At 36.1% G+C, this 26,702-nt stretch overlaps 1 protein-coding gene across 3 annotated transcripts in view; it reads left to right on the forward strand.

Moving 5' to 3' along the window:
- Nucleotides 1-22,366: 22,366 nt before the first annotated feature.
- The window catches only part of LOC125671766 (sodium/nucleoside cotransporter 2-like), a 10,515-nt gene continuing 6,179 nt past the window's right edge, over nucleotides 22,367-26,702 (forward strand). Inside the window, exons 1-3 of one of the 3 annotated variants that reach the window (XM_048907657.2) lie at nucleotides 22,367-22,477; nucleotides 25,174-25,486; nucleotides 25,698-25,839. In XM_048907657.2, the coding sequence (XP_048763614.2) occupies nucleotides 22,459-22,477; nucleotides 25,174-25,486; nucleotides 25,698-25,839 (474 nt within the window). In that variant the 5' untranslated portion in view covers nucleotides 22,367-22,458. Of the gene's footprint in view, nucleotides 22,478-23,453; nucleotides 23,564-25,173; nucleotides 25,487-25,697; nucleotides 25,840-26,702 lie in introns of those variants that run through there. The other 2 variants (XM_048907663.2, XM_048907673.2) reach the window with 2 other exon arrangements.

Raw genomic sequence — 26,702 nt, forward strand, 5'->3', positions numbered from 1 at the left:
ACCAAGCCCGTGAAACCAAGGCATTTACAGTGTAGTTTCCTCTGCACCACGGGACTTTCTCCTGCAGAAGAACCCCGTGTGGTGAGACCGCGGAGAACATGGAAGGATCGCATTCTCAGGTTTTTTGGACTTAAAATAGACTTTCTGAAAACTTATGAAGAGAAAAACGTGATTTTGGCATTTTGCAAACGTATTATGTATGTCCATTGGTTTTCAAACTGTTATACCTCTTGGTTGTCCTCATTCTCACTCTAAATACTGTGAAGCATTATGACATCAGCGCATCTTAATTTAGTTAATGGTGCACCCGAGGCATGCACAAAACAAAACTTTCCAAATATTTAATGAATTAAAAAAAAAAAAGGAGCAAAAATCCCTATTTTTGTATGACGTATGATAAGATGCTTGTGTGTGTGTTTATGTTGTGTGTGTTTGTGTTGTGTGTGTTTGTGTTATGTGTGTGTTATACTTTTGTATTTCATAAATGTCAGTGTCCCACATCGGATATACTGATTGAAAATAAAAATAAAATACGACAGCTAGTGTTTTCATGTACAAAGTCATCTGTCAGTTCAATCATTAATTCTGTACTTGTAAAGATTAATGACTTTTCTGTACTTTATGTCGAAGAATCTGGCTCACTCGATCCGCAGTACAAATGGTAAGATTACAAACGTGTCTGTAGGTAATTGGAGATCTTTAGTAAAGACAGAATACTCAAATTTCAAAATAACTCCACGGATGCATCGAAAGACAGTCCAATATCCGATATCTCTGGGTTTTAAAGACTGGCCCCCTAAACAAACAGATACCACAAAATGCACGTCTTTGGTACGTCCGGTGCAGTCACCAATGTGATTTTACCTGCAGAGTTTCCTAGCTTACATTATTCAGTTTAATCATATGAAAGGCAGTGCGCTCTAAATCGTCAGTAGTCTGCGGAGTCGGCGTACATACACAAACGTGGGGATGACCCAGACTACATGAGAAGTACCATGCTCGGCTCCGAGGCCTAATCAACAGGACTCTGATACCAACTTCAGGATTATCATTTGATATTCTGAAATCGACGTAAATCTCTGAAATTGACGATCAGCTGAATTCAACATGACTCATCGAAATCTAAGGAAGTAAAGGGAAAAACATCACGTAAATCTTAAATGAGTTTTTTCGAGGAAAGCATTAAATCAACATATTCTGATAATAAGAATACTTCTTCAACTTTAATTGCATATATTGCTAATGAAATGAATTTATTACCGTTTATTGATATCGGACGGATATATCAGTATGTGTTCGATAAGCCAGAGCTCTTATCTAAAACTGTGTCCCCCTCATATAATATAATGTGATGATTCTTTTTCCATTGCTATTCATTTGACTACTTAAGAAATGGGTCTTTCTCCATCTCAGATATTATTTTAACTTGGTCATTCGTTTTGTTTTTTACGAGAGTAAGGATATCATGTGAATTAAGTAAGATTGAGATTGGTACATCAGTTTTCTGGGATCAGCAAATTTTTAATTATTTTAAGAATTATGATGTAAAAATATAAAATATATTTTTCAAACTTTACTGATATATTAAAAAGGGCGAATAACTTCTTCACGGAAGTGACCTTTGTATTGTACATATAACAATGACAGGGGAAAATCATGCTGAAATACACAGACAATCTCAGGAACAACGAGGAATGATGCGACCTTATACTGTTATATGTCATGTACGCGCCACCTATACTATAGACAGTGCCTGTTCGTCACTGGACCCTCTTTAATGAACTTAAACTTCGTAGGGAGCTTGAATCGTTTTCAGAATGGCCAAGGCTTGTTGAATGTTTAGTAAATTCAAAATATTCCATCTGTGTTAGTACATGTATTTCCAGTGTCAAAGGAAGAACATTATTCTAGTACATGTATTTGTACAATACTGCCCAGTCACTAAACAAGACACTCAACGTGTCACGTGCATGACATTCGAAAGGAATACTTTCGGAGTGACATCTAACAATAATCGAATCTTATGTATATGTGCCGACCACTTTTTCCAGTTATTGTAATTTTAATCATAGGTGTCAGAACTGGGGGTGGGGTGGTTGTCAACAAAATGTAAACGATAGAGAAAAGGTTCAATCTAAGACTCTATATAGAACTCAAAGCAAACCTTCATAGGAAGAAGTTATCCTTTTCCCGAATAAGGCCTTTTTCTTTTCCTCTATTTTTGCTTTTCGCTGATCTTTGCACCTTCTTCATTTTCAATACGCCAGTTTTGAGATACGAACTCTTCTGTATAGGAGGTGCATTTAGTGGAACTTTTCATGCCTAAGTGGGATAGTGTGCACCTACAGTCAACGAGGAAGACGATGAAATGTATTAAAAGCGGCTTCTCTTTAAATGTGTAAATGTGGGATATACAAAATATACTACCGAAAGAAATGTTTTACTAAAGTGGAAAAATAAAAACAATGTCATATTTGCAAGTAATATCTTAGATATGGTACTTATGACCAACGAAATAACGTGATATGATAAGAATTATATGTATTTAATTACTCCTTAAATACCTATCTCTTACTTAGTTTGTGTACATTCACTTACGCAGTGATGAATATTTGCCCCATTCCCGCGTGTAAACAAATTGTTTCGCGCCTTACTATGTACGAGAGTTCTCCAAAGGGAAATAACTCCGACGTATCTCGAAACCGGCGTATTTAATTCCGACAACCATGGCTATCATGTTGATGGTCACCACCCACACGTGCAGACATTACGTTACACGTGCAGACATTAAGTTACACGCAGTCAGAGATCCAAGTTTGAACTGTTGGATGACAAACGAAGATGGTGGTCGCCCTCTCCAATCCCGTTCTAACGCCGATGATGTCCTGCACGTGTTATGACGTTTACTCCTCCTCCATCCAGAAAACAGACGCTTCGTGCTCACGTGCAGTCCGAGTTCATTTTTGGATTGGTTTCATACCAATTGTTTGGCCGTTCTATACTACGGATTACTCCGTTTACCTGATCAAAATATAGGGCTCACGGCGGGTGTGACCGGTCAACAGGGGATGATTACCCCTTGTATGCACCTGATAACGTCTCTGATGTTTCCAGGTGTACGTCTTTGCCCTACTCTCAATTTTGTAATCTCTAGTGTATCTATGAGATTTATCTTTATTGTTTTCATTTTAGTTCAGTTCAAAGTGTAACAAACGCTGCACAAGGCGGGGAATCCCCTCGCATCATGACGTATCGTGATATCATATCCTGCAAGTATTACTGAAGTTAAAACACACACGCGTTTGGATTGATTGATGGATGGATGGATGGATTGATCGATCGATCGATCGATCGATCGATCGATTGATTGATTGATTTTATTTTATTTTATTTTATTGATTGACTGATTTGATTTGATTGGTTGATTGATTGGTTGATCGATTGATTGATTGACTGATTTGATTTGATTTGATTGATTGATTGATTGGTTGATTGCTTGGTGTTTTTCGTCACACTCAACAATTTTTCAGTTATACACCTTTGGAATGTTCATTCTAGTTACCATGGTATTTAACCAATATCTTGATGTAAGGTAGAAATCTAGCTTGCGAGTTCATTTGAAATCGAACAGAAAATACACAAAGAAAACTGGTTAACAAGAAATTTAATTCACCGTCTCTGCTACTGACCTGGCCGGTCTATGTTTTCTTGGAAAACAATAGGGACTCACATTATTATGCAAAGTTTCATTCTTTAAAGTTTGATGAATATTTGATAAGAAATGTAACTTTATTTTACCTGTTGTAATTAAGCTTGGAAACCAGTAGGAACTAAGACCCCAGGTTTAAGGTTATGGCTACTTTCTGAAAATATGACAATATACCTAAATAAACAACTAAATGTCTGTGCCAATGACAAAGTCCTTTCATGTCGTCTTTACAGAAGGTAACGTCTTTCTATAGGGTAAATTAATTCTTGCTGGTCCAACAAAATTTGATGAAAAATCTAACTTGCACCAAATCAGTAAATTTCCTTTTCTTTCAGTGACCCTGTTCGTTCCCCAGTAATATTTAAACAAATGAGAGACACATCATAATGTGACTCGTTTGTTTCCTTTCTCATAACTGAGTGAAATGACAATGTAGTGGAAATATTCGTTGCATATAAACCCTGCGTTCATGTAGTAAACGTTGTCGCACCTTTGATATTCAATGCAGGCACGCCCCTAACACTTCTCTCTATCTTATCTAGTGGTGTGATGTTTCGTTCAGTACGGTTCATTATGAAAGTGTTGAATGTCGCCTCGGTGACCCAACTAATATATCATCTCTAGTTCCTCGCATATTTCTGTAGCAAACTGAGTCAAATCAGATTTTTAAGAAATAAAATTCATTTTTGAAAATACTAGAGGGTATGAACTGCGACGCCTTAACCCCAGCATGCTTCATGATATATTTACATTCTACTTTCTGTGGGAATTCCCAGCCGTACTATATTTATCAAGATTCATACGCACATCGTTCACATCTGTATCGCATTCATGAGGAGATGACTATCACTACAGCTGGTAAAGACATTGAAAATGTAAATATTTCTGGAAGGCTCCCATATTACAAGTACTACTAGTATATATGTACGTATACTTGGCAGTCCACGGTGTTCAGATTTGAATTCGATTCGCAGTGAATGTGGTTTTGTACATTCATGAATATTAAGATTTTCGTGATAAAGCACTCCCTCTCGATATAGTTGCGGCACTGGTGGTAACTTACGCTTTCTTGTTCGTTTACAATGTTAATCAGTTGGTTTGGCTTAGTGCACAATATCTAAGACATATAGCTAAGCCAACTTAATGTCAAGGTTACGTGCGGATGGCCAAGGTCAATGATAAGAAATTTCTTGAGAATAAGTTAGATTACATCCATTTTCCCATTTTTATCAAACTTGTTGGAATTATATGTCCCCTGCATAAAGAATTGGATTTCAACTGGTTTTCAAGGTTAAATATACGCAAGGCCAAGGTCATGATAATGAAACTCCTTATGTTCAAGATGTTGGTAGCCAGTAACACACTATCAGAGATACTATCTTGCGCAAAATTGAAATAGTCAGACTTTGATTGCTCAAAAACAAGGACATAAAATAACGCCTTTACAAATTATTATACAAGATGTGAGTAAATGCTTCGCTTTGTGGACATTTTGTTGTGGATTAGCACAACTATAACTGCACTTCGACGACCCTCGTTAGAGAAAATATAAAAACTAGTTATTCTTAGTACACAGACTATGCCTGCATGTTCTTTAATGCACTTACACATAGATTGACTTGTAGAAAGCTGATTAGGCGTGGGTTGCTCTCTTTCTCCACCCATAGAGATTTAATGGGAGTTTAAAATTGGCTCTTTTTAAAAGGAAGTTGGCTCCTGAGCTTTTGAGTACAACTGCGCAGGATGCTATAACTAAGTATTCACTAGTTCAATACTGATCCCATTGGTGCAAATATATTACACATCTATTGCTGAACCCTATCCAGTTGAAAATTTTTGTGTCAATTCAAATTTTGAAAGGGTTTGACAGGGACTATATTTTGTGGCAGAAGGATTCACTAATCAAAACGTTCTAATTCTGCATGGTATTACAGTTTCTGTTTCATCCAATTTATCATCTATTTTTATACCCCTAATCGTGTATTTCAGTTTTATAATTTATGATACAGGTAGTTGAGAATTGAAACTAGTTCAAATGTAATTTATTAACTTGGTTAATATATTTTTCCAAACAGAACACCGACTCTTAAAAAAGTTTTAATTAATTTATTCGAAATTTTGTATAAAAATTCAGTATTTTCGCCAATAATTCAAAAATTTGATCTCTAACCCCCACTTTTTAAAGTTGCATTTTAAACTGGAAGACCAGACCTTGAAAATTATGTAAAATTTTAGAAATTGACATTACTCCTAATATGTTCTTTTAAACTCTCAATTTTGATATCATGAAGTTTTTCGTATATCAAATGCAAAAAGGTCATTATTTATTTCCTTTACTAGTATTAATTTCTTTTTTCATCTGTAGTGTTAGAGGACATGATTATGTATCTATTTTATGTAATTATTGATTTGTGTTGCTTATGTTGTGTTGACACTAACAGAAAAATCAAGTTTAATTGAATAAATTTTAAGTGCAAAAAGGTCATGTTTAGAACACTATAGCTCAATAACAAGCGTTGCGACCCCAGTTTTTCTTTTTAATTTCCTAATTCTCCTTCAATGTAGAAATCCAAAATATACTTTCCAAAAAATTGACATTACTCCAAATGTCAGGTGCGAACCTCTTTAAGAGCTTGATGCTGCTTTTATAGTTTTTAACCTTAATCTTTGACAATTTCATATCTAGTTTAGGTCTCCACTGTAAATTATTTTAATTTCTGATTCAGAAAGTGCTAACTAGTGGCACTCTATTTACAATTCGTTACCTAATTTACTAGTTTATTTTTGTGCAAAAGAACATTTATATACCCATTTGAGTAATATAATATTTCCATGCTTGATCATTAGATATGAGCGAAATTCTTTTGTACATGTAGTTGGAAGAGAGACAATCAAATCATCTGTATTGTAAATCCTCGGTTTCTTTTAGCCCATGTATGACTTAATTTTATAAACACCTCTAGACAGAATTAATATGATGACGGTGTTACCTTTAGAGCGAGCGGAGTTACACACGTACACAGACACACCCACCCACCCATCCCACAGCGCGGATCCAATTTCTTCTTCTTCAGGAAGCATGAAAATAGACAAATATATTTATTTTCTACCAAGCTCAGCGGATGATGGGTTCGAAACCTCAATTTAGCACCCCTCCCCCTCTCTCCCGTATGTGCGCCTGACATCCTCTACCAATGGAATTATATATTTAAAAGAAAATGGAAAAATCTATCGTGTAATGAAAATCGCACAATTTATTTAATAAAAATCTTCAGAAATCACTATCTAATAGAGTGCTTATCTTGAAAAATACAAGAATTCCCTTACAGTATTGAGGTATCTTTAAAGAAAACAATTAGAACAATACCCAATTATGAAATATTTCAGCATTATGTAACATATAGTAAATAGCTTGCTGTATGTTTGGCCCTCTTTTGCTGTTTTTAAGGATACATTGAAATTTGATCATGATCATTTTATATAAAAGTTATAGTAAGTCACATGTCATCGTCGGAAACCCACGGTCGGTCGCTCTACGATTACCTACCGTGGGTCACAAGGTCAATATTTTCGCATAACTCATTAAAATGCGTGATCTTACGTAACCTATCGAGGACGAATGGGGATCGCCGTAAATATTCCCGGTACAGCCGGTGACCCCCTAAAATTTTCAAATTTAAGGTAAATCGTGGTATCTTGTTCAGAAAAATGTACTAAACGATTAAAGAAGCAACGATTTCTTCCATTCCCGGAGAAATAAATGATAAAATCTTTTGATTTCTTGAAATACTTTATTTGGAGAACTTAATTTTTTCTAAAAAAAACCTTAAAATTTGCGTCATTTTATTAATTTCACCTTATAAAAAATGATAGTAAATAGTACAAATGACTAAATAGGACACATATTTCAAACCCTATAAAATCTGTAAAATCCAGGAGCTTCCTCATAAAGTGGCGTCCCCCGTAACCGCAATTCATGGATCCGCCCCTGGATGGAACTACGAGCTCGTGCTGAACATTCAGACCTGTACAAACGCTTGGTAACACAGGCTTTTTCATCCCCTGTCTTTACAGACACAAATACATCCCCGCTTCAATAATGCAGATAAAGCATCTCGCTGAAATTTTTGTAACTTGTCCAACTTAAGCGTAGTCAAAATCTTGGCTTCGAAAGCATGTGTTTCTATGCTACCGAGGACGGGAAATAAGGCTTTTTTTTCTTCATTGGTTGAATATCGCAATAAGGAATGGTAGAGCGACCAATCGCATACAGAAGTCGAGACACACCTTCCAGCGAAAATACTGGCCTCGTGACCCACGGTAGGCATTCTCTACCCAGAGTTCCGTGCGCTCCTCGTACTACACCTCTGTTTAGTAATACTATGAAATGTTTTTTGTGTAATTGTAATAATGTTTATTAATTGATTTTTAATAAATCTACACAAATTTGTATATAGATTTCAAATTAAACATTATCTGAATAACCACTACATTGAGATGTAGTAAGAAACCACATACAAGAGTTGCTAGTCAGTGGAATCATCAGACCATCTCATTCACCATTTTCCTCTAATGTGGTATTACTCAGGAAACATGATGGGTCCTTACGCATGTGTGTGGATTATAGACAGCTGAATTTACGGACTGTGAGGGATAACTACGCACTGCCAAGAATAGATGAAATATTAGATTCACTTACTGGGATTTGTTACTTTTCTGTATTAGATATGAAATCTGGGTACCATCAAATCGAAATTTTAGAACAGCATAAGCAGCGAACAGCTTTTACAGTTGGGCCATTAGGATTTTTTGAATTCAATAAAATGCCATTTGGACTTGCGAATGCCCCGGCCACGTATCAAAGACTACAAGAACAATGTTTAGGAGATCATTTAAAGTGTGTTTTATTTATTTAGATGATGTAATTGTTTTCTCTAGGACATTTGACGAACATCTTGACCGCCTTAAGCAAGTTTTTGATAGGTTTAGGAAATTTAGTCTGAAGCTCTCCCCTAAGAAGTGTTCTTTCTTCATGAAAAAGGTAAAGTATATAGGTCACATTGTTTCTGAAGATGGGGTACAGGCGGACCCAGACAAGGTAGACAAAGTCTTAAACTGGCCTACTCCTAAAACTCCTGAAGATGTACGACAATTTTTAGGCTTCGCAGGATACTACAGGAAATTTATCCAGGATTTTTCAAAGATTGCACGACCATTGATAGATATCATGGCAACTGGAAAGAAACCCAGAGGAAAAAAGAAACTGCCTCCATTGACATGGCATTGGGGACCATCTCAAGACAAAGCATTAACTATATTGAAAGAGAAATTAACCTCATCGCCAGTGCTTGCATATCCTGATTTCAGCAGTCCATTTGAGTTACACACTGATGCATGTCAAAGTGGACTCGGAGCGATATTGTATCAAGAACAGGATGGGATTAAACGCGTTATTGCATATGCCAGCAGGGGACTTAGTAAATCTGAAAGAAATTATCCTACTCATAAACTGGAAAATTTAGCTTGAAAATGGGCAATTACGGAAAAGTTTTCAGATTACCTTACAGGACAGACATTTTCAGTGTTTACAGACAATAACCCCCTCACATATGTTTTAACTACAGCAAAATTAGATGCAACTGGCCACAGATGGATTGCCGCACTGTCTTCATACAACTTCAGTATTACATACAAGCCAGGTAAATTGAACACCGATGCAGATATATTGTCTAGATTACCAGCGAAGACCGAGACCATGGATACTGAAGCTGTCAGAGCGATAGTCAATGCTGATGATAAGCCACCATATATCAAGACACTACCAGTTTTGCCTGCTGTGTGTCAGCAGTTACATCTGCCTTCAAATATTAAGGACATTCGGCACATTGACATTCAGCAAATTCAGGCTGAGGATGCTACCATTTCGGCTATAATAGGTTATGTCAGAGCAGGAAAGAAACCTCCAAGGAACTCTGCAAGTTGCGAGGTTGAGGCAGTTCTTCATCAAAACTTTAAGAAGCTGAAGATGAAAGATAACATACTTATTAGAGAGACACAGAATGCAGATGATACCTGTCATCAACAATATGTTGTGCCACATACATTTAGTCCTGTGATCCTGCACTATTTGCACAACGATATGGGTCATCCAGGCAGAGACAAAACTATAGCTTTAGTCCGAAGTAGATTTTACTGGCCAAGGATGCACACAGATGTATTGAAGTGGGTTGACGAGTGTGAGAGATGCATCAAGTTCAAGACACCTAACAACCAGAAAGCATCATTAGTAAACATCACAACTACTCAACCTTTAGGGTTAGTTTGTATGGATTACATGACGTTAGAACCATCCAAAGGAAACATACAGAACATATTAGTCCTGACAGACCATTTTACCAAATATGCAGTAGCAGTACCAACGAAGAATCAAACAGCAAAGACTACTGCTGAGGCAATTTTTAACAACTTCATCGTCCATTATGGTCTGCCGCAGAAACTTCATTCAGATCAAGGAGCGAACTTCTGTAGTAATTTGATTAAAGAATTATGCCAAATTACTGGGATATCCAAATCCAGAACTACACCATATCATCCCATGGGCAACGGAATAACAGAACGCTTTAACAGAACCATTCTTTCTATGTTAGGCACTTTGGATCCAGAACAGAAACATAATTGGAAAAAACATGTCTCTCCATTAGTACATGCGTACAACTGTACTGTACATGATTCAACAGGATTCTCTTGATGTTTGGGCGAGAACCAAATCTTCCTGTAGATCTCATTTTTGGAATCGAGCGAAATTTCCAATTTAAATTGACTTCTTCATACATTGAAACCCTACAGGAAAATCTCAGAAATGCATATCATCAAGCTGAAACAGCAATTAAGAATTCTCAAACGAAACAGAAGTTGCATTATGACACCAAGATAAGAGGAGTAATCTTGAACGAAGGAGATCGAGTTTTAGTTAAGGTTGTCAGTTTTGATGGGAAACACAAAATTCAGGATAAATGGGAGGAAAATCCCTACATCATCATTAGTCAGCCAAATGTTTCGATTCCGGTTTATAAGGTGAGACGAGAAGATGGCCAAGGCAGAATCAGAATTCTACATAGGAATTTATTATTGCCCATTGGTTCCAAGTTATCTTCACCTGTTCCAGCACCTAGATTTAGAACCAAGAGAAGTGAAAAGTCTCAAGATAGAGAAAAGAGATCTGCCATCCAGGATCAGTTGGAAGGATCTGATGATGATGCAGACAACATGTATGTTACAGTGGAATGCCCTGTACCATTTAGTGATGCACTGTCTGAGGATGTTGCAGATAGTACTCACACTATTACTGGTGACGATCAGAGTGGTGTTGAGTACCTGGAGGACGGATCAGGGGAGGAGGCTCCCAATCAGAGTACTCAGGAACTACCTGATGATCTTGATTCCAGCAGTTCTCATATGTATGATTTACATGAACCTGTAGCTGGGGTTCCTGATGAACATGATGATGATGATGATGACAACCAAGATGATGATAATGAGACCGATTTGCCTAGAAGGTCAACAAGAATAAAAAAGAAGCCGCAATGTATGGAACATTATGCCTGTAGTCTACAGACGTCTCAGCAACCCGAATAGAAAGATAAGGCAATGTGTTTTAAAGAAATGGCTTCTCAGTTGAGAATGATGGACAAAGAAATGTCGAAAGCTCTTTTAAAAATTTTTACCGAAAAATTCTGAGTTTTTATTTTTAATAAATTATCATGCATTTTTTTTCAGTATTTCAACACTACATGACAGAGGGTAAGTCTTCCTTTAAATGACGTGGAAGTCATTTTAAAAGGAGGGGAAGTGTGTAATAGTGTTTATTAATTGATTTAAATTAATAAATCTACACAAATTTGTATATAGATTTCAAATTAAACATTATCTGAATAACCACTACATTGAGATGTGTTTTATGCTCATCCAAGTAGAACAGACAGAACCTGTTCTGATTTATTGAATTTTTGTAAATAGGTTTGAAAGTGTTCGAAGTTCCTATTGGTTTTAGTGTTGTTAGCTGGTGTTTTATTGGTCAGTTCTTTTTCCCTCCAAAAGTTCTTGGTGGTGTTCAGTCATTCTTTGTCTAGTTGGTTTATAGAGAAGTTGGTGAAAATATATGACAGATATTTGACTGTTGACTGATCATTTCTTTAACAAGGTAAGCTTATTTTCTAACTTTAATATTATTTTTAATTTGCAGTAAACGTAATAATTTGGTAGATTTAATTCCATAGCACTTGCACAGTGAGAATGATATTTTGTGAGGCATAAATCAGTTAGCTTGAAATAAGTTAAATTTATGTGTTTCACAGATTTGGTATATTTTTAAATACATGCTTGATATTTTTATGATGCAAGTTTATTTATGTAAACTTCATAATTTACAGTCAATCTCCATGGACATTTTTGTTAAATGAGGGATTATTGCCACATCACTTATTCCCATAGAATGGTATGATGGTGTTCATGATATATTTTATGATTATAATGAATAATGTCTGTTTAGTCATTATAGAATATCATAAATATATAGTATCAGTGTTTTTAAGCTTTTATAATATCATATGGTAACATATATTTCAAAGAAGTAATTTGTGTAAATAAGTAATACTTTGATGTATATGATTGTAAATATAATTATTTGTTTGATATGTTTCAGAGTGTCATATACATACATATATATCTAAAGCTTAGATTCTGGCAATAAAATGGAGGTGATCGACATCTAAGAACCCATACAGGACTTTGTTGTTTAATTCGACAGAAACCCTGTTACATAATTAAATTGATGCTTACTGTAAATTGTTTAAAATCGCCGTTTTCTGATCCTAAATTTGGAACTACTTCGTAATATGCGTATGAACGTAAGACATCCACGTGGTGAAAATTTGATGTAAAAAATACGATAAAAGTTGTGGAATAAGAGACAAACAGCTAAATGGTAAATATGTACTTATTAGAGTGCCAGTGGGCTATGAAAAGAGCCTGATGTCATCACCTGTAACCAGAAGTTTTAAAAGGAAAGGAAACCGAGAATTTTTGTTTATATCATGTGATTTTATTATCACGTGATTCCAAGCGTTGACAGAGAGCTTGCGTAACGCGCCCTCTGGTGAGAGAATGCCACGGTAGGTAATCGTCTAGAGCGACCGACCGTAGGTTTCCGACGATGGTCACATGTATGATTTTCTTAAACTAACCTTATATACTAATGAGGGGGAAAGGGGAGGGGTGGGCGCGCCACCGTCTTTTGCATCACCAGGCATGTCAAGAAGTTAAACTGCAAACAAGATGTGAGCGCTTTTTATATGTTTGTTTTACGTCACCTCTACATTTTTCACACACTCATACTTATTTCCCGTGGGGATCCGGGTTAGAATAGGTCCTCAGTACCCCCTTGCTTGTCGCAAGAGGCGACTAAATGGGGCAGTCTTTCGGATGAGACCGTAAAAACCGAGGTCTCGTGTCACAGCAAGTGTGGCACGATAAAGATCTCTCCCTGCTCAAAGACCGTAAGTGTCGAGCATAGGCCTAAATTTTGCAGCCCTTCACCCTTCACCATATGAGTAAAATATTCTCGAGAGGAACGTTAAACAATATTTATTTATTCATACGTATTTTCAGATGCAGAAATTTTCTGTTGAACAAGAACAAAAAAAAAAAAAAGACCGTGACGTCACATCTCTCGTATTGTCCCGGCTATATGATCGATATCTCATTTCGTCATACATATTTTAAATTTCCTATGAATCATAAGACTGAGATGAAATTGAGGTATTTTTGAATTTGTCTGAAAGGCATCGTCGCATGCAAGCCACGCCTATTATCTCAGTTTGAGGTAGAGTACAAATGTAGGTACTCAGTAACCGTGGCTAGCGACGATGTCAGAAAAATGACGAGAATCCATCCTTACTGAAAAGCAGGTATCTTCTGTTATTCTTTATCGGTCGCAGTTGCCTAGCCGCTTCACGACTGGGCAGCCGGGGTTCGATTTACATGTAGGTGGTAACTGTTGATTCGCCAGTGCATAAGTCACGGGTCTTTCGGATATGAGCTTAAAGACGCAGGTTCTGTGACACGGTGGACATTGGTACGATAAAGAATCCTCACTGCTACAGCCTTGAACTCTACGCATAGATCAAAATGTGTGGCACATTACTTCAAATTTCTATATGGGTGACAATATTTAGGCTTCGCCTTGGGAAATCGGCTTGCTTCCGGGAAACCGAAATCTTGCTGACTCTTTCAATTATATACATGAAAGGAGAAGATAACGAACAGAGATCAATCTCATATCTCCTATAAGGAATACAAAATAGAGAGTTGGGCAAACACGGACTCCTGGACACACCAGAGGTGGGATCAAATGCCTAGGAGGAGTAAACATCCCATGTCGACCGGTCTCACCTGCCGTGAGCCCTATATCTTGATGATGTAAAGGGAGTTATTTGTAGTAAAAATCCGTGTGCCAAGAACGGCTTAACAATCGATATAAAACAAGTCAGACAGCATTTGACCCAATGATAGGTTGTATTGACAAACTAGATTGTTATATCGACCATGGAATTTGCGAAATGCTGACTTTAAACTGTTGAAACCCCTGCACCATCAACTCAATTGTTCGTCAGTAGCATGCCTCGATTTAAAAACTGATCACATGTAACAAGTTCTTGCTTATCGAATCAGTTGAGAGATATAAACACCATATGCAGGTAATAATAAAATATTGCTACATAAATATGGGAAGTTGACGGTGGGGAAGCTGAAATAATCCCGTTTACCCTAAAGTTGAGTTGTTAGTAAGGTTATATCCAAGAGTCCCGTGACTTAAAGCGCTTGGTGAAAGAACATTCACTGCCTACGTCATACGTCTTCGGTTTGACATGGCGCCGGGATTGAATCCTGGAAGCGAATGCCCTAATAACTAGGTTACCACGATCTGTCCTTGGTGAAGGTAATTAGGGAAAGTTTACAAGGAGATTTCATCAGAAATAGTAGTTATTTGGTTTACGACGACCAGACTCAAAAGTCAACGAACCATTACTACTTTCAAAGTGAATTTTAAAATGGAGTCATGTTTAATAACTCATTATCTTTTACTTCGTCGCAAGATAGTATGTTTAAAGTCGAAAAGATTATTTCAATTGCAATATCATTAAGTATACAGCTTATAGCACGACTCAATTTCATGTCCACAATATGTTCAGTCTCTCCCCTCAGCTCGTGATTGTTGGTGTTGGGAGTAATGACCTTGAGTCGAAAACGAGTGATTCTGTAGTCGATCAGATGGAGGTTCTAGTTGCATGTGCAGAGAACAAGAAATGCATTGTGGATGTTTTATCTCTTTTTGAAAGAATATATCAAGAGGATTATAATGAACGACAAACTTGGAGAAACATTAAAAACATGGAAAGTGATCATTTTATAAACGCAGAAACCAACCCCTGTACGGTGATGATTGAGTGCAACTTAATGGTGACAAACGTAAAACCTTGGTCAAATTAATGAAAGATCATCTCAATCACAGACTGGGAATGAAACCATACAAAAAATACTACAATGGTGCGCGCAGTGACCATCCTGTAACAGCCCCCAGCAATAAAGGGAAATAAAAAGGAAATAGCTACACAAATCGTGGGCATAGATACAGTTCTACACGTAGACAAAATAATCTGTGTGATGGTAACAACACCGCCCACGATATCCTAGATGGCAAAACAGTCGTCCTGACGATGACCCCATACAAAGTGACCCTCAGCATAATATTACTTGGGTCATATTTTCTGATTACTAAACATTTGATTTCTGAAGTTTTCTTGTATATAAACGATCCGTGCTCATAACTGGGCATTTCAGAATCAGCTAGATAAAACAGAAATAAACAGTTTGCTGTATCAACATTTTTTTGCTGTCTATAGTTTTTCTTTTCTTGTTTATGTGTTATTAGCTAATGTTGAATATGAGGTTGTTGGAATATTCATGGTTTCAATGTTTCTAAGATAGATAGTGTTACAAAGTTGTGTTAAAGATATGGTATTATGTGATTGTTTTTAGAAACTATGTCACAGGAACCACCAGGAAATATTTTCGGTTTTACTACATCATTTATTGTTTGCGCAAAAAGCGACCCAAAATAGGGGTAAATGCCCAGGTGATGTTTTAGCGTATACATCTACAAAGCCGAGACTACGAAAACACGGTAAGATGTTAAAAGCAAGTGATTTCACATTATGATCTAAAAAGAAGATTGTTTCAATGCTTCTGTCTACATAAAACCCTACCACAAAAGGCATTTATCAGAATATGCATTTAATCAACTTGGAAAACGAAGTTACTGACTATAGGAAAGAAGGTGAAGTCCTTCTATGTGGCGAGTTTAATGCTAGAACAGGGGGCTTAACTGACTATCTGTAGAACAGGGGGCTTAACTGACTATCTGTAGAACAGGGGGCTTAACTGACTATCTGTAGAACAGGGGGCATGACTGACTATTTGTAGAACAGGGGGCGTAACTGACTATCTATAGAACAGGGGGCGTAACTGACTATCTGTAGAACAAGGGGCGTAACTGACTATCTGTCATCTGACGCAGTAAGACAAACCTTCTGTCATTGTCCTATCTCAGAACAGGGGGCGTAACTGACTATCTATAGAACAGGGGGCATAACTGACTATCTGTAGAACAGGGGGCGTAACTGACTATCTGTAGAACAGGGGGCATAATTGACTATCTGTAGAACAGGGGGCTTAACTGAATATCTGTCATCTGATAAAGTAAGACATTTGTCATTGTCCTATCTCAGACTGCTACGCACCACACGTAAATCTACCTGGTAATCATTTGAGCCGTACCTAGCAAAAAGACTGTTATCTTTTCCAATTTTTTTTTTTAAAAACGTCATAATAAAAAAGTGACGTCATTTTTTGTATACTTGTTAAAAGGTCATAATTACCGATCACGAGTTGGTTGTCACCTTTGAGTGACTGTAATATCTTGACGACAATCAACATTGCTCTAACATTGTGAAGGATGTTCTCTATAGTTCACACTTTAGAGTTAATATTCTTAAGGGCGCTTTATGCTAGGAACGGCTCATTTAGACATGAAATCAAATATTCAAGGCAAATTTCTCACAAATATATGTAAATCAACTCATTTAAGTATGTTTATTCTTTGAGTTTCTTATTCTAATCCAATTCTAATGGCAACAACACAGTAGACTACACGTTAACATCAAATTCCTTATACCACAAAATAACTTATTTTAATGTTGATGCCCCAAATGAATTGTCTGACCACAGTATTATTTCCACTGGTTTAAATTCAGGGAAACCATGTCCATGGTACCAGAATAACAATGAACAAAAATTGTAACCACCTTGTTGGTAATTTGTGGTCAGATGATTGTAAAGACAATTATATCCAAGCCATAGTCAAACCAGAATCCAATAGAATTATTATGAACCTTCAAAATAACTTGAATAATGAAAAGAACTCAGATATTGATACACTTGTTAAACAATTAACAGATTTATATTGAAGCAGGTCTCAAAACTATAAGATTTAGAAGTAATAGATATAAAACTTATAAATGTATTAAACATATTAAGCCTATTAGGAATTGCTTATTAAATTCTCAAGGGAGGTTAAAACCTTCAAAAATCACCCATTATTGTTTCTTATCACAGGCTTTCTCAAGAGATATAAAACCCAAATTAAAAAATCGTGTAAATAATCAACATCACATTTCTATAGATATATAACCGACACTCTTAATGATCTCATTCCTAACTCCACAAAAATGTTTTGGAAATCTTAATTTGCAAAAACATTCTGAGACAGAGTCGCCTATGCAAATATCAGATTGGATTAAACACTTTCATACTCTATTGAACTCTGAGAAACATAACACAAGTAGTTGCATTATAACTTGTATATGGTGTTTATATCTCTCAACTGATTCAATACGCAAGATCTTGTTCTGCGTATGATAAGTTTTTAAATTGAGGCAGGCTACTGACAAACAAGTTGATGTTACAAGGGTTTTAACAGTACCGTTTAGAGTCAGCATTTCGCAAATTCTATGGTCTTGATAATGATCTAGTTTGCCGATATAACCTATCACTGGATCATATGTTGTCTAAGGTGTTTAATACTGATTGTTAGGCCGTTCTTCGCACACTGGTTTTGACTACGGGTTGCTCCGTTTACCTGATCAGTATATAGGGCTCACGGCGGTTGTGAAGACCTGTTAACAGGGGATGCTTACCCCTCCTAGGCACGCAAGCCCACCTCAGGTATATCCAGGGGTCTGTATTTGCCCAACTCTCTGTTTTGTATTGCTTTAGGTGTTATGAGATTGATCATTGTTCGTTATCTTCGCCTTTCAAGTATAAACATTAAGGATTTGAAAGTTATCCCTTGATTTTCCATTTACTTTTAAAGAAGTGAAACAACTAGGATTATCTAGTTTGAAATATGGAAAATGTTTCTGGTGTAGACCTTGTTCTTAATGAATTCATTAAGATTAGTGCTGATGTATTTCTCGAGACAGTTCAAATACCAGAATCCTGGAACTTCTCCATTGAGATTAATCACTGCTCGTTAATATCTTCACCTTCCATTGTATAAATCTGGTGATTCGGGAAATTACGATAATTACAAAGGATTAAATGTAACAACATGACTTGGCTACTTACAACACGTCTCAATAATTATTCAGAATCTAAAGGATTATTAAGTCACGTCCAAGCAGGATTTAGGAAAGGGTATCGCACAACATATAACATTTTCATCTTAAAAACCTTAATGAACAAATATCTTGTTAAAGAAAAGAGGAAACTTCTTGAATGGTTTGTTGATTTTTCAAAAGCCTTTGATACTGTGTGGAGACTGGCACTTTTATTTAAAAATTAACAAAAGAAATTGGTGGTAATGTTTTCAATATAACGTAAGTAGTCTACGACAAAATGTGCTGTAAGGAAGGGGATATATGTAGTGAGTTTTTAAATACATATGTAGGAGTTAAACAAGGAGACATTTTCAGTTATTTCGATAAGGTGATTACTAATCTCGGAACTTAGATGATATATCTTTTGATCACCCATTTCTTTGCTGTTGATATTATTTTATCATTAGAATCCACCGAACATCTCCAAAATAGTATAGCATTCTTTCAAAATACAAGTATAGTATGGAATGGAAGTTGCATGTACACTTGCAAAAAACAAACGTTATGGGTTTTTTTTAACAAGGACAATAAAGAATTGTTATGGATTTTATTACATCATTTCAAATATCATAGATAAGTTCCAATATTTCGGCATATTTTTAAATCAAATGGTTGTTTAGAATTTGCCATGAAATACAAATTCCCCTTTGTCTCAGATCTGTCAACAACATTGTGGTTAAAACTACATGAATCGATTTAACATATTCCTTAGAAATATGGATCTCCGATTTTAATACAAATTTCAAGAATTTTGATAAAGAATCATTTGAAAAAATTAAAAATTTCGTCATGAAGAACAGCATGCTAGGTTCACCTTGGCTGCAAAAATTGAAGTCGTCATATCTCCTTTACATGTCAACATATATCAGCCCGCATTTAATTAATTGTCCAGATGAAATCGTCATATCCCCTTTACATGTCAAAATATATCAGCCCGCATTTAATTAATTGTCCAGATGAAATCGTCATATCCCCTTTACATGTCAAAATATATCAGCCCGCATTTAATTAATTGTCCAGATGAAATCGTCATATCCCCTTTACATGTCAAAATATATCAGCCCGCATTTAATTAATTGTCCAGATGAAATCGTCATATCCCCTTTACATGTCAAAATATATCAGCCCGCATTTAATTAATTGTCCAGATTGGATAAAAATGGCAAAATTAAATGATAATGAAAATTGATTTGAAAATGTATTCTTGGAAGATACAAAAATGGCCGATAAAAATATATAAGAAAAGGTGAAGATAATGAACAGTGACCAAGCTCATAACTCCTATAAAAGTGAAGATAACAAACAGTGATCAATCTCATAACTCCTATAAAGATGAAGATAACGAACAGTGATCAATCTCACAACTCCTATAAAGGTGAAGATAACAAACAGTTATCAATCTCACAACTCCTATAAAGGTGAAGATAACAAACAGTTATCAATCTCACAACTCCTATAAAGGTGAAGATAACAAACAGTTATCAATCTCACAACTCCTATAAAGGTGAAGAACTCCTATAAAGGTGAAGATAACAAACAGTTATCAATCTCACAACTCCTATAAAGGTGAAGATAACAAACAGTGATTAATCTCACAACTCCTATAAAGGTGAAGATAACAAACAGTTATCAATCTCACAACTCCTATAAAGGTGAAGATAACAAACAGTTATCAATCTCACAACTCCTATAAAGGTGAAGATAACAAACAGTGATCAAGCTCTCAACTCCTATAAAGGTGAAGATAACGAACAGTGATCAATCTCGTAACTCCTATAAAGGTGAAGAACTCCTATAAAGGTGAAGATAACGAACAGTGATCAAGCTCATAACTTCTATAAAGGTGAAGATAATGATCAGTGACCAATCTCATAACTCCTGTAAAGGTGAAGATAACGAACAGTGAAAATTAAGCATCCCCTGTCGACTGGTCGATCCCTATGTCTTAAAACGGAGTATTCCGTAGTCAAAATTAATTTATATAGAACGGCCTAACAATTGGTATGAAACACGTCAGACAGTAATTGACCCAGCGACAGGTAGTATTGGCAAACTAGATCGTTATAGTGACCGAATTTGCGAAATGCTGACTTTAAACGAGACTGTTGAAATCCTTATAATATCAGCTTATTTTTCAGTAGCCTACCTCGATTTAAAAACTGACCATGCGCGAACAAGCTCTTGCGTATCGAATCAGTTCAGAGACATACATGTAAACTCCATGTGTAGGGGATAATGGAATATTGCTAAAAATATAGGAAGTTAACGATGGAGAAGCTGAAGTAATTCCTTTTGTCTTGCATTTGATTTGTTAGTATGCCGTTAACATCTATGCTCAATAAAATATTCAAGTGTGAAGCAGATGTGGAAGACTTTGTGGTGTCTTCTCTTTTGGAGTTTACTGGGATATATCGATTCGGCATATGAATGAAAATGAATATTGTTAATAGATAAAACATCGTTGATAAATCTTCGAGTTGAAGACCACAGCAAGAGATTTATTCTTCTCATGTAGAAGTTATTTAAGAAATTCTGCCTCAAAAGAATATAAAAACAGGTCAGCTAATAAAGTATCACAATTCGTGTCCATGGGATTTCCAACAGACTGCTGGAAGACCTGATCACCAAAGAATACGAATACGTTGTCAACAAAGAGCTCCAGCATTTTTTCAATATCAACTTCAGAATACATGTGCGCATAATCAGAGTGGTGTTTAACAAAGCAATTTTTTGAATGATCGATCACTAGATATGAATATTTCTTTTTCCCATTTTTATTGAAGAAGTAACTGTCTATGATGTCAAAAAGTATATCATTTAATTCATCGCGAGGAATGGTCGTGTAAAGTTTTGAAAAGTCATAGATTTTGATGTTGTAGATATGAGAAAAGTTTACGAAAAGATCTTTTTGGAACCCACAGTTGATTTACACCACTTTTAACATATAATTTGGCAGAATTTGTTTGAAGTTTCTCCTTCACGTTAATATTTTTGTGAGGAACAAAGATATGAGTTTGGTAGAATATTTACTGGATCCAGCAATGTATCTTTGTAAGGATTTTTGTTAAGTTTAGGAATCCGCCGTACCGGTTACTCATATGCATTCGTCTCATTGTTTGGGATATTAGGTATGTTTAAAACTGATCATGATTTTCAAGAATTTCATCGTTTGAAAGGGAAATAGGTGTATAAGTACATGCAGGATTACCAAACGTGGAATTGATATTCGTTTAGAATACAATTGTAGCTTTACAAACAAAGGCAATCACTAAGAATGTTGATTATTAACTGTGATACAACAAATAAAGTATTTAGTTGTAAACTTCATGATTTCTTTGTAAATAAAACCTTTGAAGAATTAGACCATATTGATAACATTCAATGCGGAAAACTCTCATTCTATATTACATTATTCAACTATGATGACAAAAAACTAGAAATACAACCATATTTGTGTCTTCCAATTCTCAAGAACCTATGCTCTTATCTTTCAAATGCACATCAGTTATATATAAAACAGGTAGATATTGTAATCCGGGCATTCCTAGAGAAAACCAGATGAACAACATTTTTACTTGATTGTCTTTTATACAAACATAAGAAAAACGATTTCAAAAAATATCATATCATAATCCTGTATCTTGTGTACTGAATTCTCTCAATCTTGTGTCTACAACAGAAATTTGATTATATATCAGAGACTCTTTATACCTTAGAAACAAAGGCTTGTTATATTCATTATCATGTAACAAAGTGTACAAGTATTTCTATATTACATGGCTAACAACACTTACGAGTGATTTAGTGCCAATAGAGTATTGAATTGAACTTTTTCCTAATGGCACTTTTATAAAATGTCCCCCATTTCACAGTGATTATTTATAAACGTTGTCTAGTTTCAAATGTTATTAAAATGTCACTCATGTACATTTGACCTTCGGTGGTTTGCTAAACAACCAAGGCATTTAAAACACGATGGAAATGATCGCTACTGGTAAGATGATGATTTATGTATATACTAACATTACAGATAATGGTAGATTTTAAAAATGGAAATGGAGAAGAATGTTTCACAATTTTAAAAACTGTTCTATGTATTGATGCATCTTTATCACGGTTACGAACTCATGGCGCACTTTCAGATCCAACTACCTTTCAGCAGGGGAAAAGGTGAAGTATACATAAATCTGGACGTACTGTACCCGAGTACACAGGAATTAAACATTGAGAATTTAGCAGTACCCGAGTACACAGGAATTAAACATTGAGAATTTAGCAGTTAGGATACACAAATGAACGTTATGGTGACCGATAATATACATTTATGATTATAAAGACTATTTGTATGACGGCGAGTCTTATAAAAGGAAAACAACTCTTTATTGAAGAGATTCTTAGTGTTGGTGGATGAATACAGAACTTTCGAGGTGTGCCGGAACTACTGATTATATTTGATGTTTATACACCACGGTCATGTGATAATAAGCAATTGTAGGGCCAATCTCTACCCAGAGTTATCGTTCCCGCTACGCTCCACTAATACCTCTGTCAACGTCTAAAATCATATAAAATCGTACTAAAACTAACTTTGCATATCAAACTGTTATGATCATATCTAAGCAAATCAAACACTTGCCTGAATTTTATAAACGCAGAAGCTGGTAAATATGAGACACCTGAGCGAATTAAAAGGTTTTATATAAATATTCATTCATCCAATAATACTAGAATAATCATGGAATTCGTTGTTTTTGTGAACTTACTGTAAGATTTTAAGCTTAACTCTAAAACTTGTAAAATCATACTTTATAATGCAATAGATAGAAATAAGTTTTGCCAAGAATCTTGACATTCAGACGTTGACAGAGGTGTTGTAGCGCAGCGTAATACGCCCTCTGGTGAAAGATTGTTGTAGGGCAAAGTTGATATCGATACAGCTGGCGTTTCGCTAGCAGACGGTCCGTAAAGAGCTATGCGCAGTCCTACGATGACGATTCAAGTCACTATTGGTGCTTAGTACCTGGGTGTAAATTAGATTGATGGGAAAAGGCGCATTTAGACGCGTATCATTGGATGTAAGGTGTGAAGTTTTACCGATATTCTCAAGATATTCCCTAGATTTAATTCCTTCGCCAACTCACATAATTTAATCAAATGCATTTTCCTATAAAATGGTTATAGTGATTCCTTTCTTTCAAAGATAGTATTTAAATGCAAGAATTTGATAGAAATTGAAGTATTCCATGTTTGTTTACTTAGTTGTTATTGTAAATCGGGAGTGACATGCCATACAAATTACGTTCAACGTGTGATAAAAGTCAGAGTGGATCCGTATCTCGAAAGTCCCGTATTGCATGACTACACCGTAACTCTACAGTCTCCTACGTTCCTATGACGTCATTATAACTCTACAATCATCCAACGTTCCTATGACGTCACTAACTCTGCAGTCACCAAACTTCCACCAGAGTTCGTTTGCTCACTGCCGTTTGCTCACAAACCAAACTCTTCCACTTAGGCATTATGGGATAGCGATTTCTTAGGCCGCGTATACTGTGAGGTCACTGTAGAATGACTAAAAAACATAACGTCAAACGTAAACAACTTTCAAAACAAGAACGTAAACATCGAGTTCATTACTTTACACAATGATTTGAACAGAGTCTCTCTCCCTACTTTTTAATGATCTTTTGATCATTTTATGTTTAAAATAAAATCCATACTTTTATATCAGTGCTCTTAATATCAATATCTTCAAACTTTTAACTGCGAACTACTTCTTTAGTGTTACTTGCCTGCGTGATAATCGCGGACTCACAGTATACAAATCTGTATATTGTGCTGCGTCACATAGGAGAGGTCTATTCGTAGGTGACGTAATGAGGCCTCGACGGGGAGTTTGCTGCAGTCACCTAACGTTTTAATGACGTCACTTACTTAGCAGTCACATAAAGTTCTTATGACGTCACTGTAACTCTGCAGCCATTTAATTAACGTTCCTATGACGCTACTGTAACCCTGCAGTCACCTAACGTTCTTTGACGTCACTAACTCTGCAGTCACCTAACGTTCTTATGATGTCACTAAGTCTGCAGTCTCCTAAAGTTCTTATGACGTCAATGAAACTATGCAGTCACCTAACGTTCCTATGACCACACCATAACTCTGCTGCCACCTAACGTTCCAATGACGTCACCATAACTCTGCAGTCACCTAACATTCCTATGGCGTCACTAACTCTGCAGTCACCCAACGTTCTTATGACGTCACTGTAACTCTGCAGTCAACTAACGATCCTATGATGTCAACTTAACTCTGCAGTCACCTACCGTTTCCATGACAATACCATAACTCTGCAGTCACCTAGTGTTCCTATGACTACACCGTAACTCGGTAGTTACCTAACATTCCTATGAGAACACCATAACTCTACAGTCACTTAACGTTCCTATGACTACACCATAATTCTACAGTCACCTAACGTTCCCATGACAACACCATAACTCTACAGTCACTTAACATTCCTATGACGTCACTGTAACTCTGCAGTTACCTAACGTTCCTATGACGTCACTGTAACTCTGCAGTCACCAAACGTTCCTATGACGTCACTGTAACTCTGCAGTCACCTAACAGTCCTGTCCTTAATTGTCTTGCTTATACTTATTTCACATATTCATGTATTTTCAGACGGCGACGTAGAGATGACGTCATTTTCCCTAGAATCAGAAGACAGAACACATCCCATACAGAGAAAGATTAAGATGATCATGAAGAATTTGTTTACAGTTTTATTGGTAGTGGCCTACGTCATATACTTCTCCTTCTCCATGGTGATGAATTTTGAGAAGGCTATTCCACTTCTGTGTGTGACTGCGTTTCTATGTTTCTGCCTTGGATATTCATTTGTGAAGAAAAGATTCGGAGCTCGAATGTCAGAAATCGTGAGAAAATGTACAAAAGGGAAAACATTCTCTATTTCCAACTCAAGAAAACTCAGTATGTATGTATTTTAAAAATGAAATATTGTTTACACGACACAATTTGCATGAAAGATCTTTAAATATCAAATTGTTTCCTTATAAACCCTGTTATCAGTAATCCGTATATTCATGGATTCATATTTCATTTTTGTACTGGGGAAAGATGTTTCCATTTCGCATCATAAACGTGTACACACACCATGGGTTAATAGACTGCTGTTTACTTTCCAGACTTGTATATGGTGGGACAGCGCTAACACTGACTGGAATCATTGTCATAATCAATCTATCCACACCCAGAAACCTTGTTTCCCTCGCTGGGATTTTGGCGCTGTTGCTGCTAAGTTGGCTTATCTCCTACCACAAAACGAAGGTACACTCATAGCTAAGCTGATATCATACATATCAATATCCTCTCAGATATCTTAATTTCTGTCAACGAGATGATTTCGTAGCTTTATGAATAGCTTCTATCTGTTAAAAATCAGCGTTACATGTGCTGGTCTTTGTACGGGAGACGCAATGGATATTTCTATTGTTACATCGTGTACATTCAAAGAGAAATATTTCTAACCAAAATTATTCATCGTTTATTTTTTTAACTCACTGTCTGCAATGTAACACTTACCATTAAATAGTGTTTTATTTTGTCTTCGTTGATAACAAATCCAGGTTTATTTTTCATGAATATCCATGACAAACTATTGAAACTTGACAGGAGGAGAGGGTATAAAAACAAGAGGCCCATGGGTCACATCGTTCACCTGAGTCACCTTGGTCCATATCAGAAGATTTTCCATATCTATTTGCATGTAAAACCGTAGTCCCTATTATGACCCAAACCTTCCCCTAGAGGCCATGGTTTTTGCAAACTTGAATCTACACTATGTCAGAAAGCTTTCATGTAAATGTGAACTTCTTTGGCCCAATGGTTCTTGAGAAGAAGATTTTTAAAGATTTTCCCTATATATTTGTATGTAAAACTTTGATCCCCTATTGTGGCCCCATCCTACCCCAGGGGGGCATGATTTTAACAAACCTGAATCTGCACTATATCAGAAAGCTTTCATATAAATCTCAGCTTTTCTGGCTCAGTGGTTCTGGGAAGAAGATTTTTAAAGATTTTTCCTATATATTTGTATGTAAAACTTTGACCCCCTATTGTGGCCCCATCCGACCCCCGGGGGCCATGATCTTAACAATTTATAATCTGCACTATATCAGGAAGCTTTCATA

Source organism: Ostrea edulis, chromosome 1 (assembly GCF_947568905.1).
Source record: "Ostrea edulis chromosome 1, xbOstEdul1.1, whole genome shotgun sequence".
Lineage (NCBI taxonomy): Eukaryota > Metazoa > Mollusca > Bivalvia > Ostreida > Ostreidae > Ostrea > Ostrea edulis.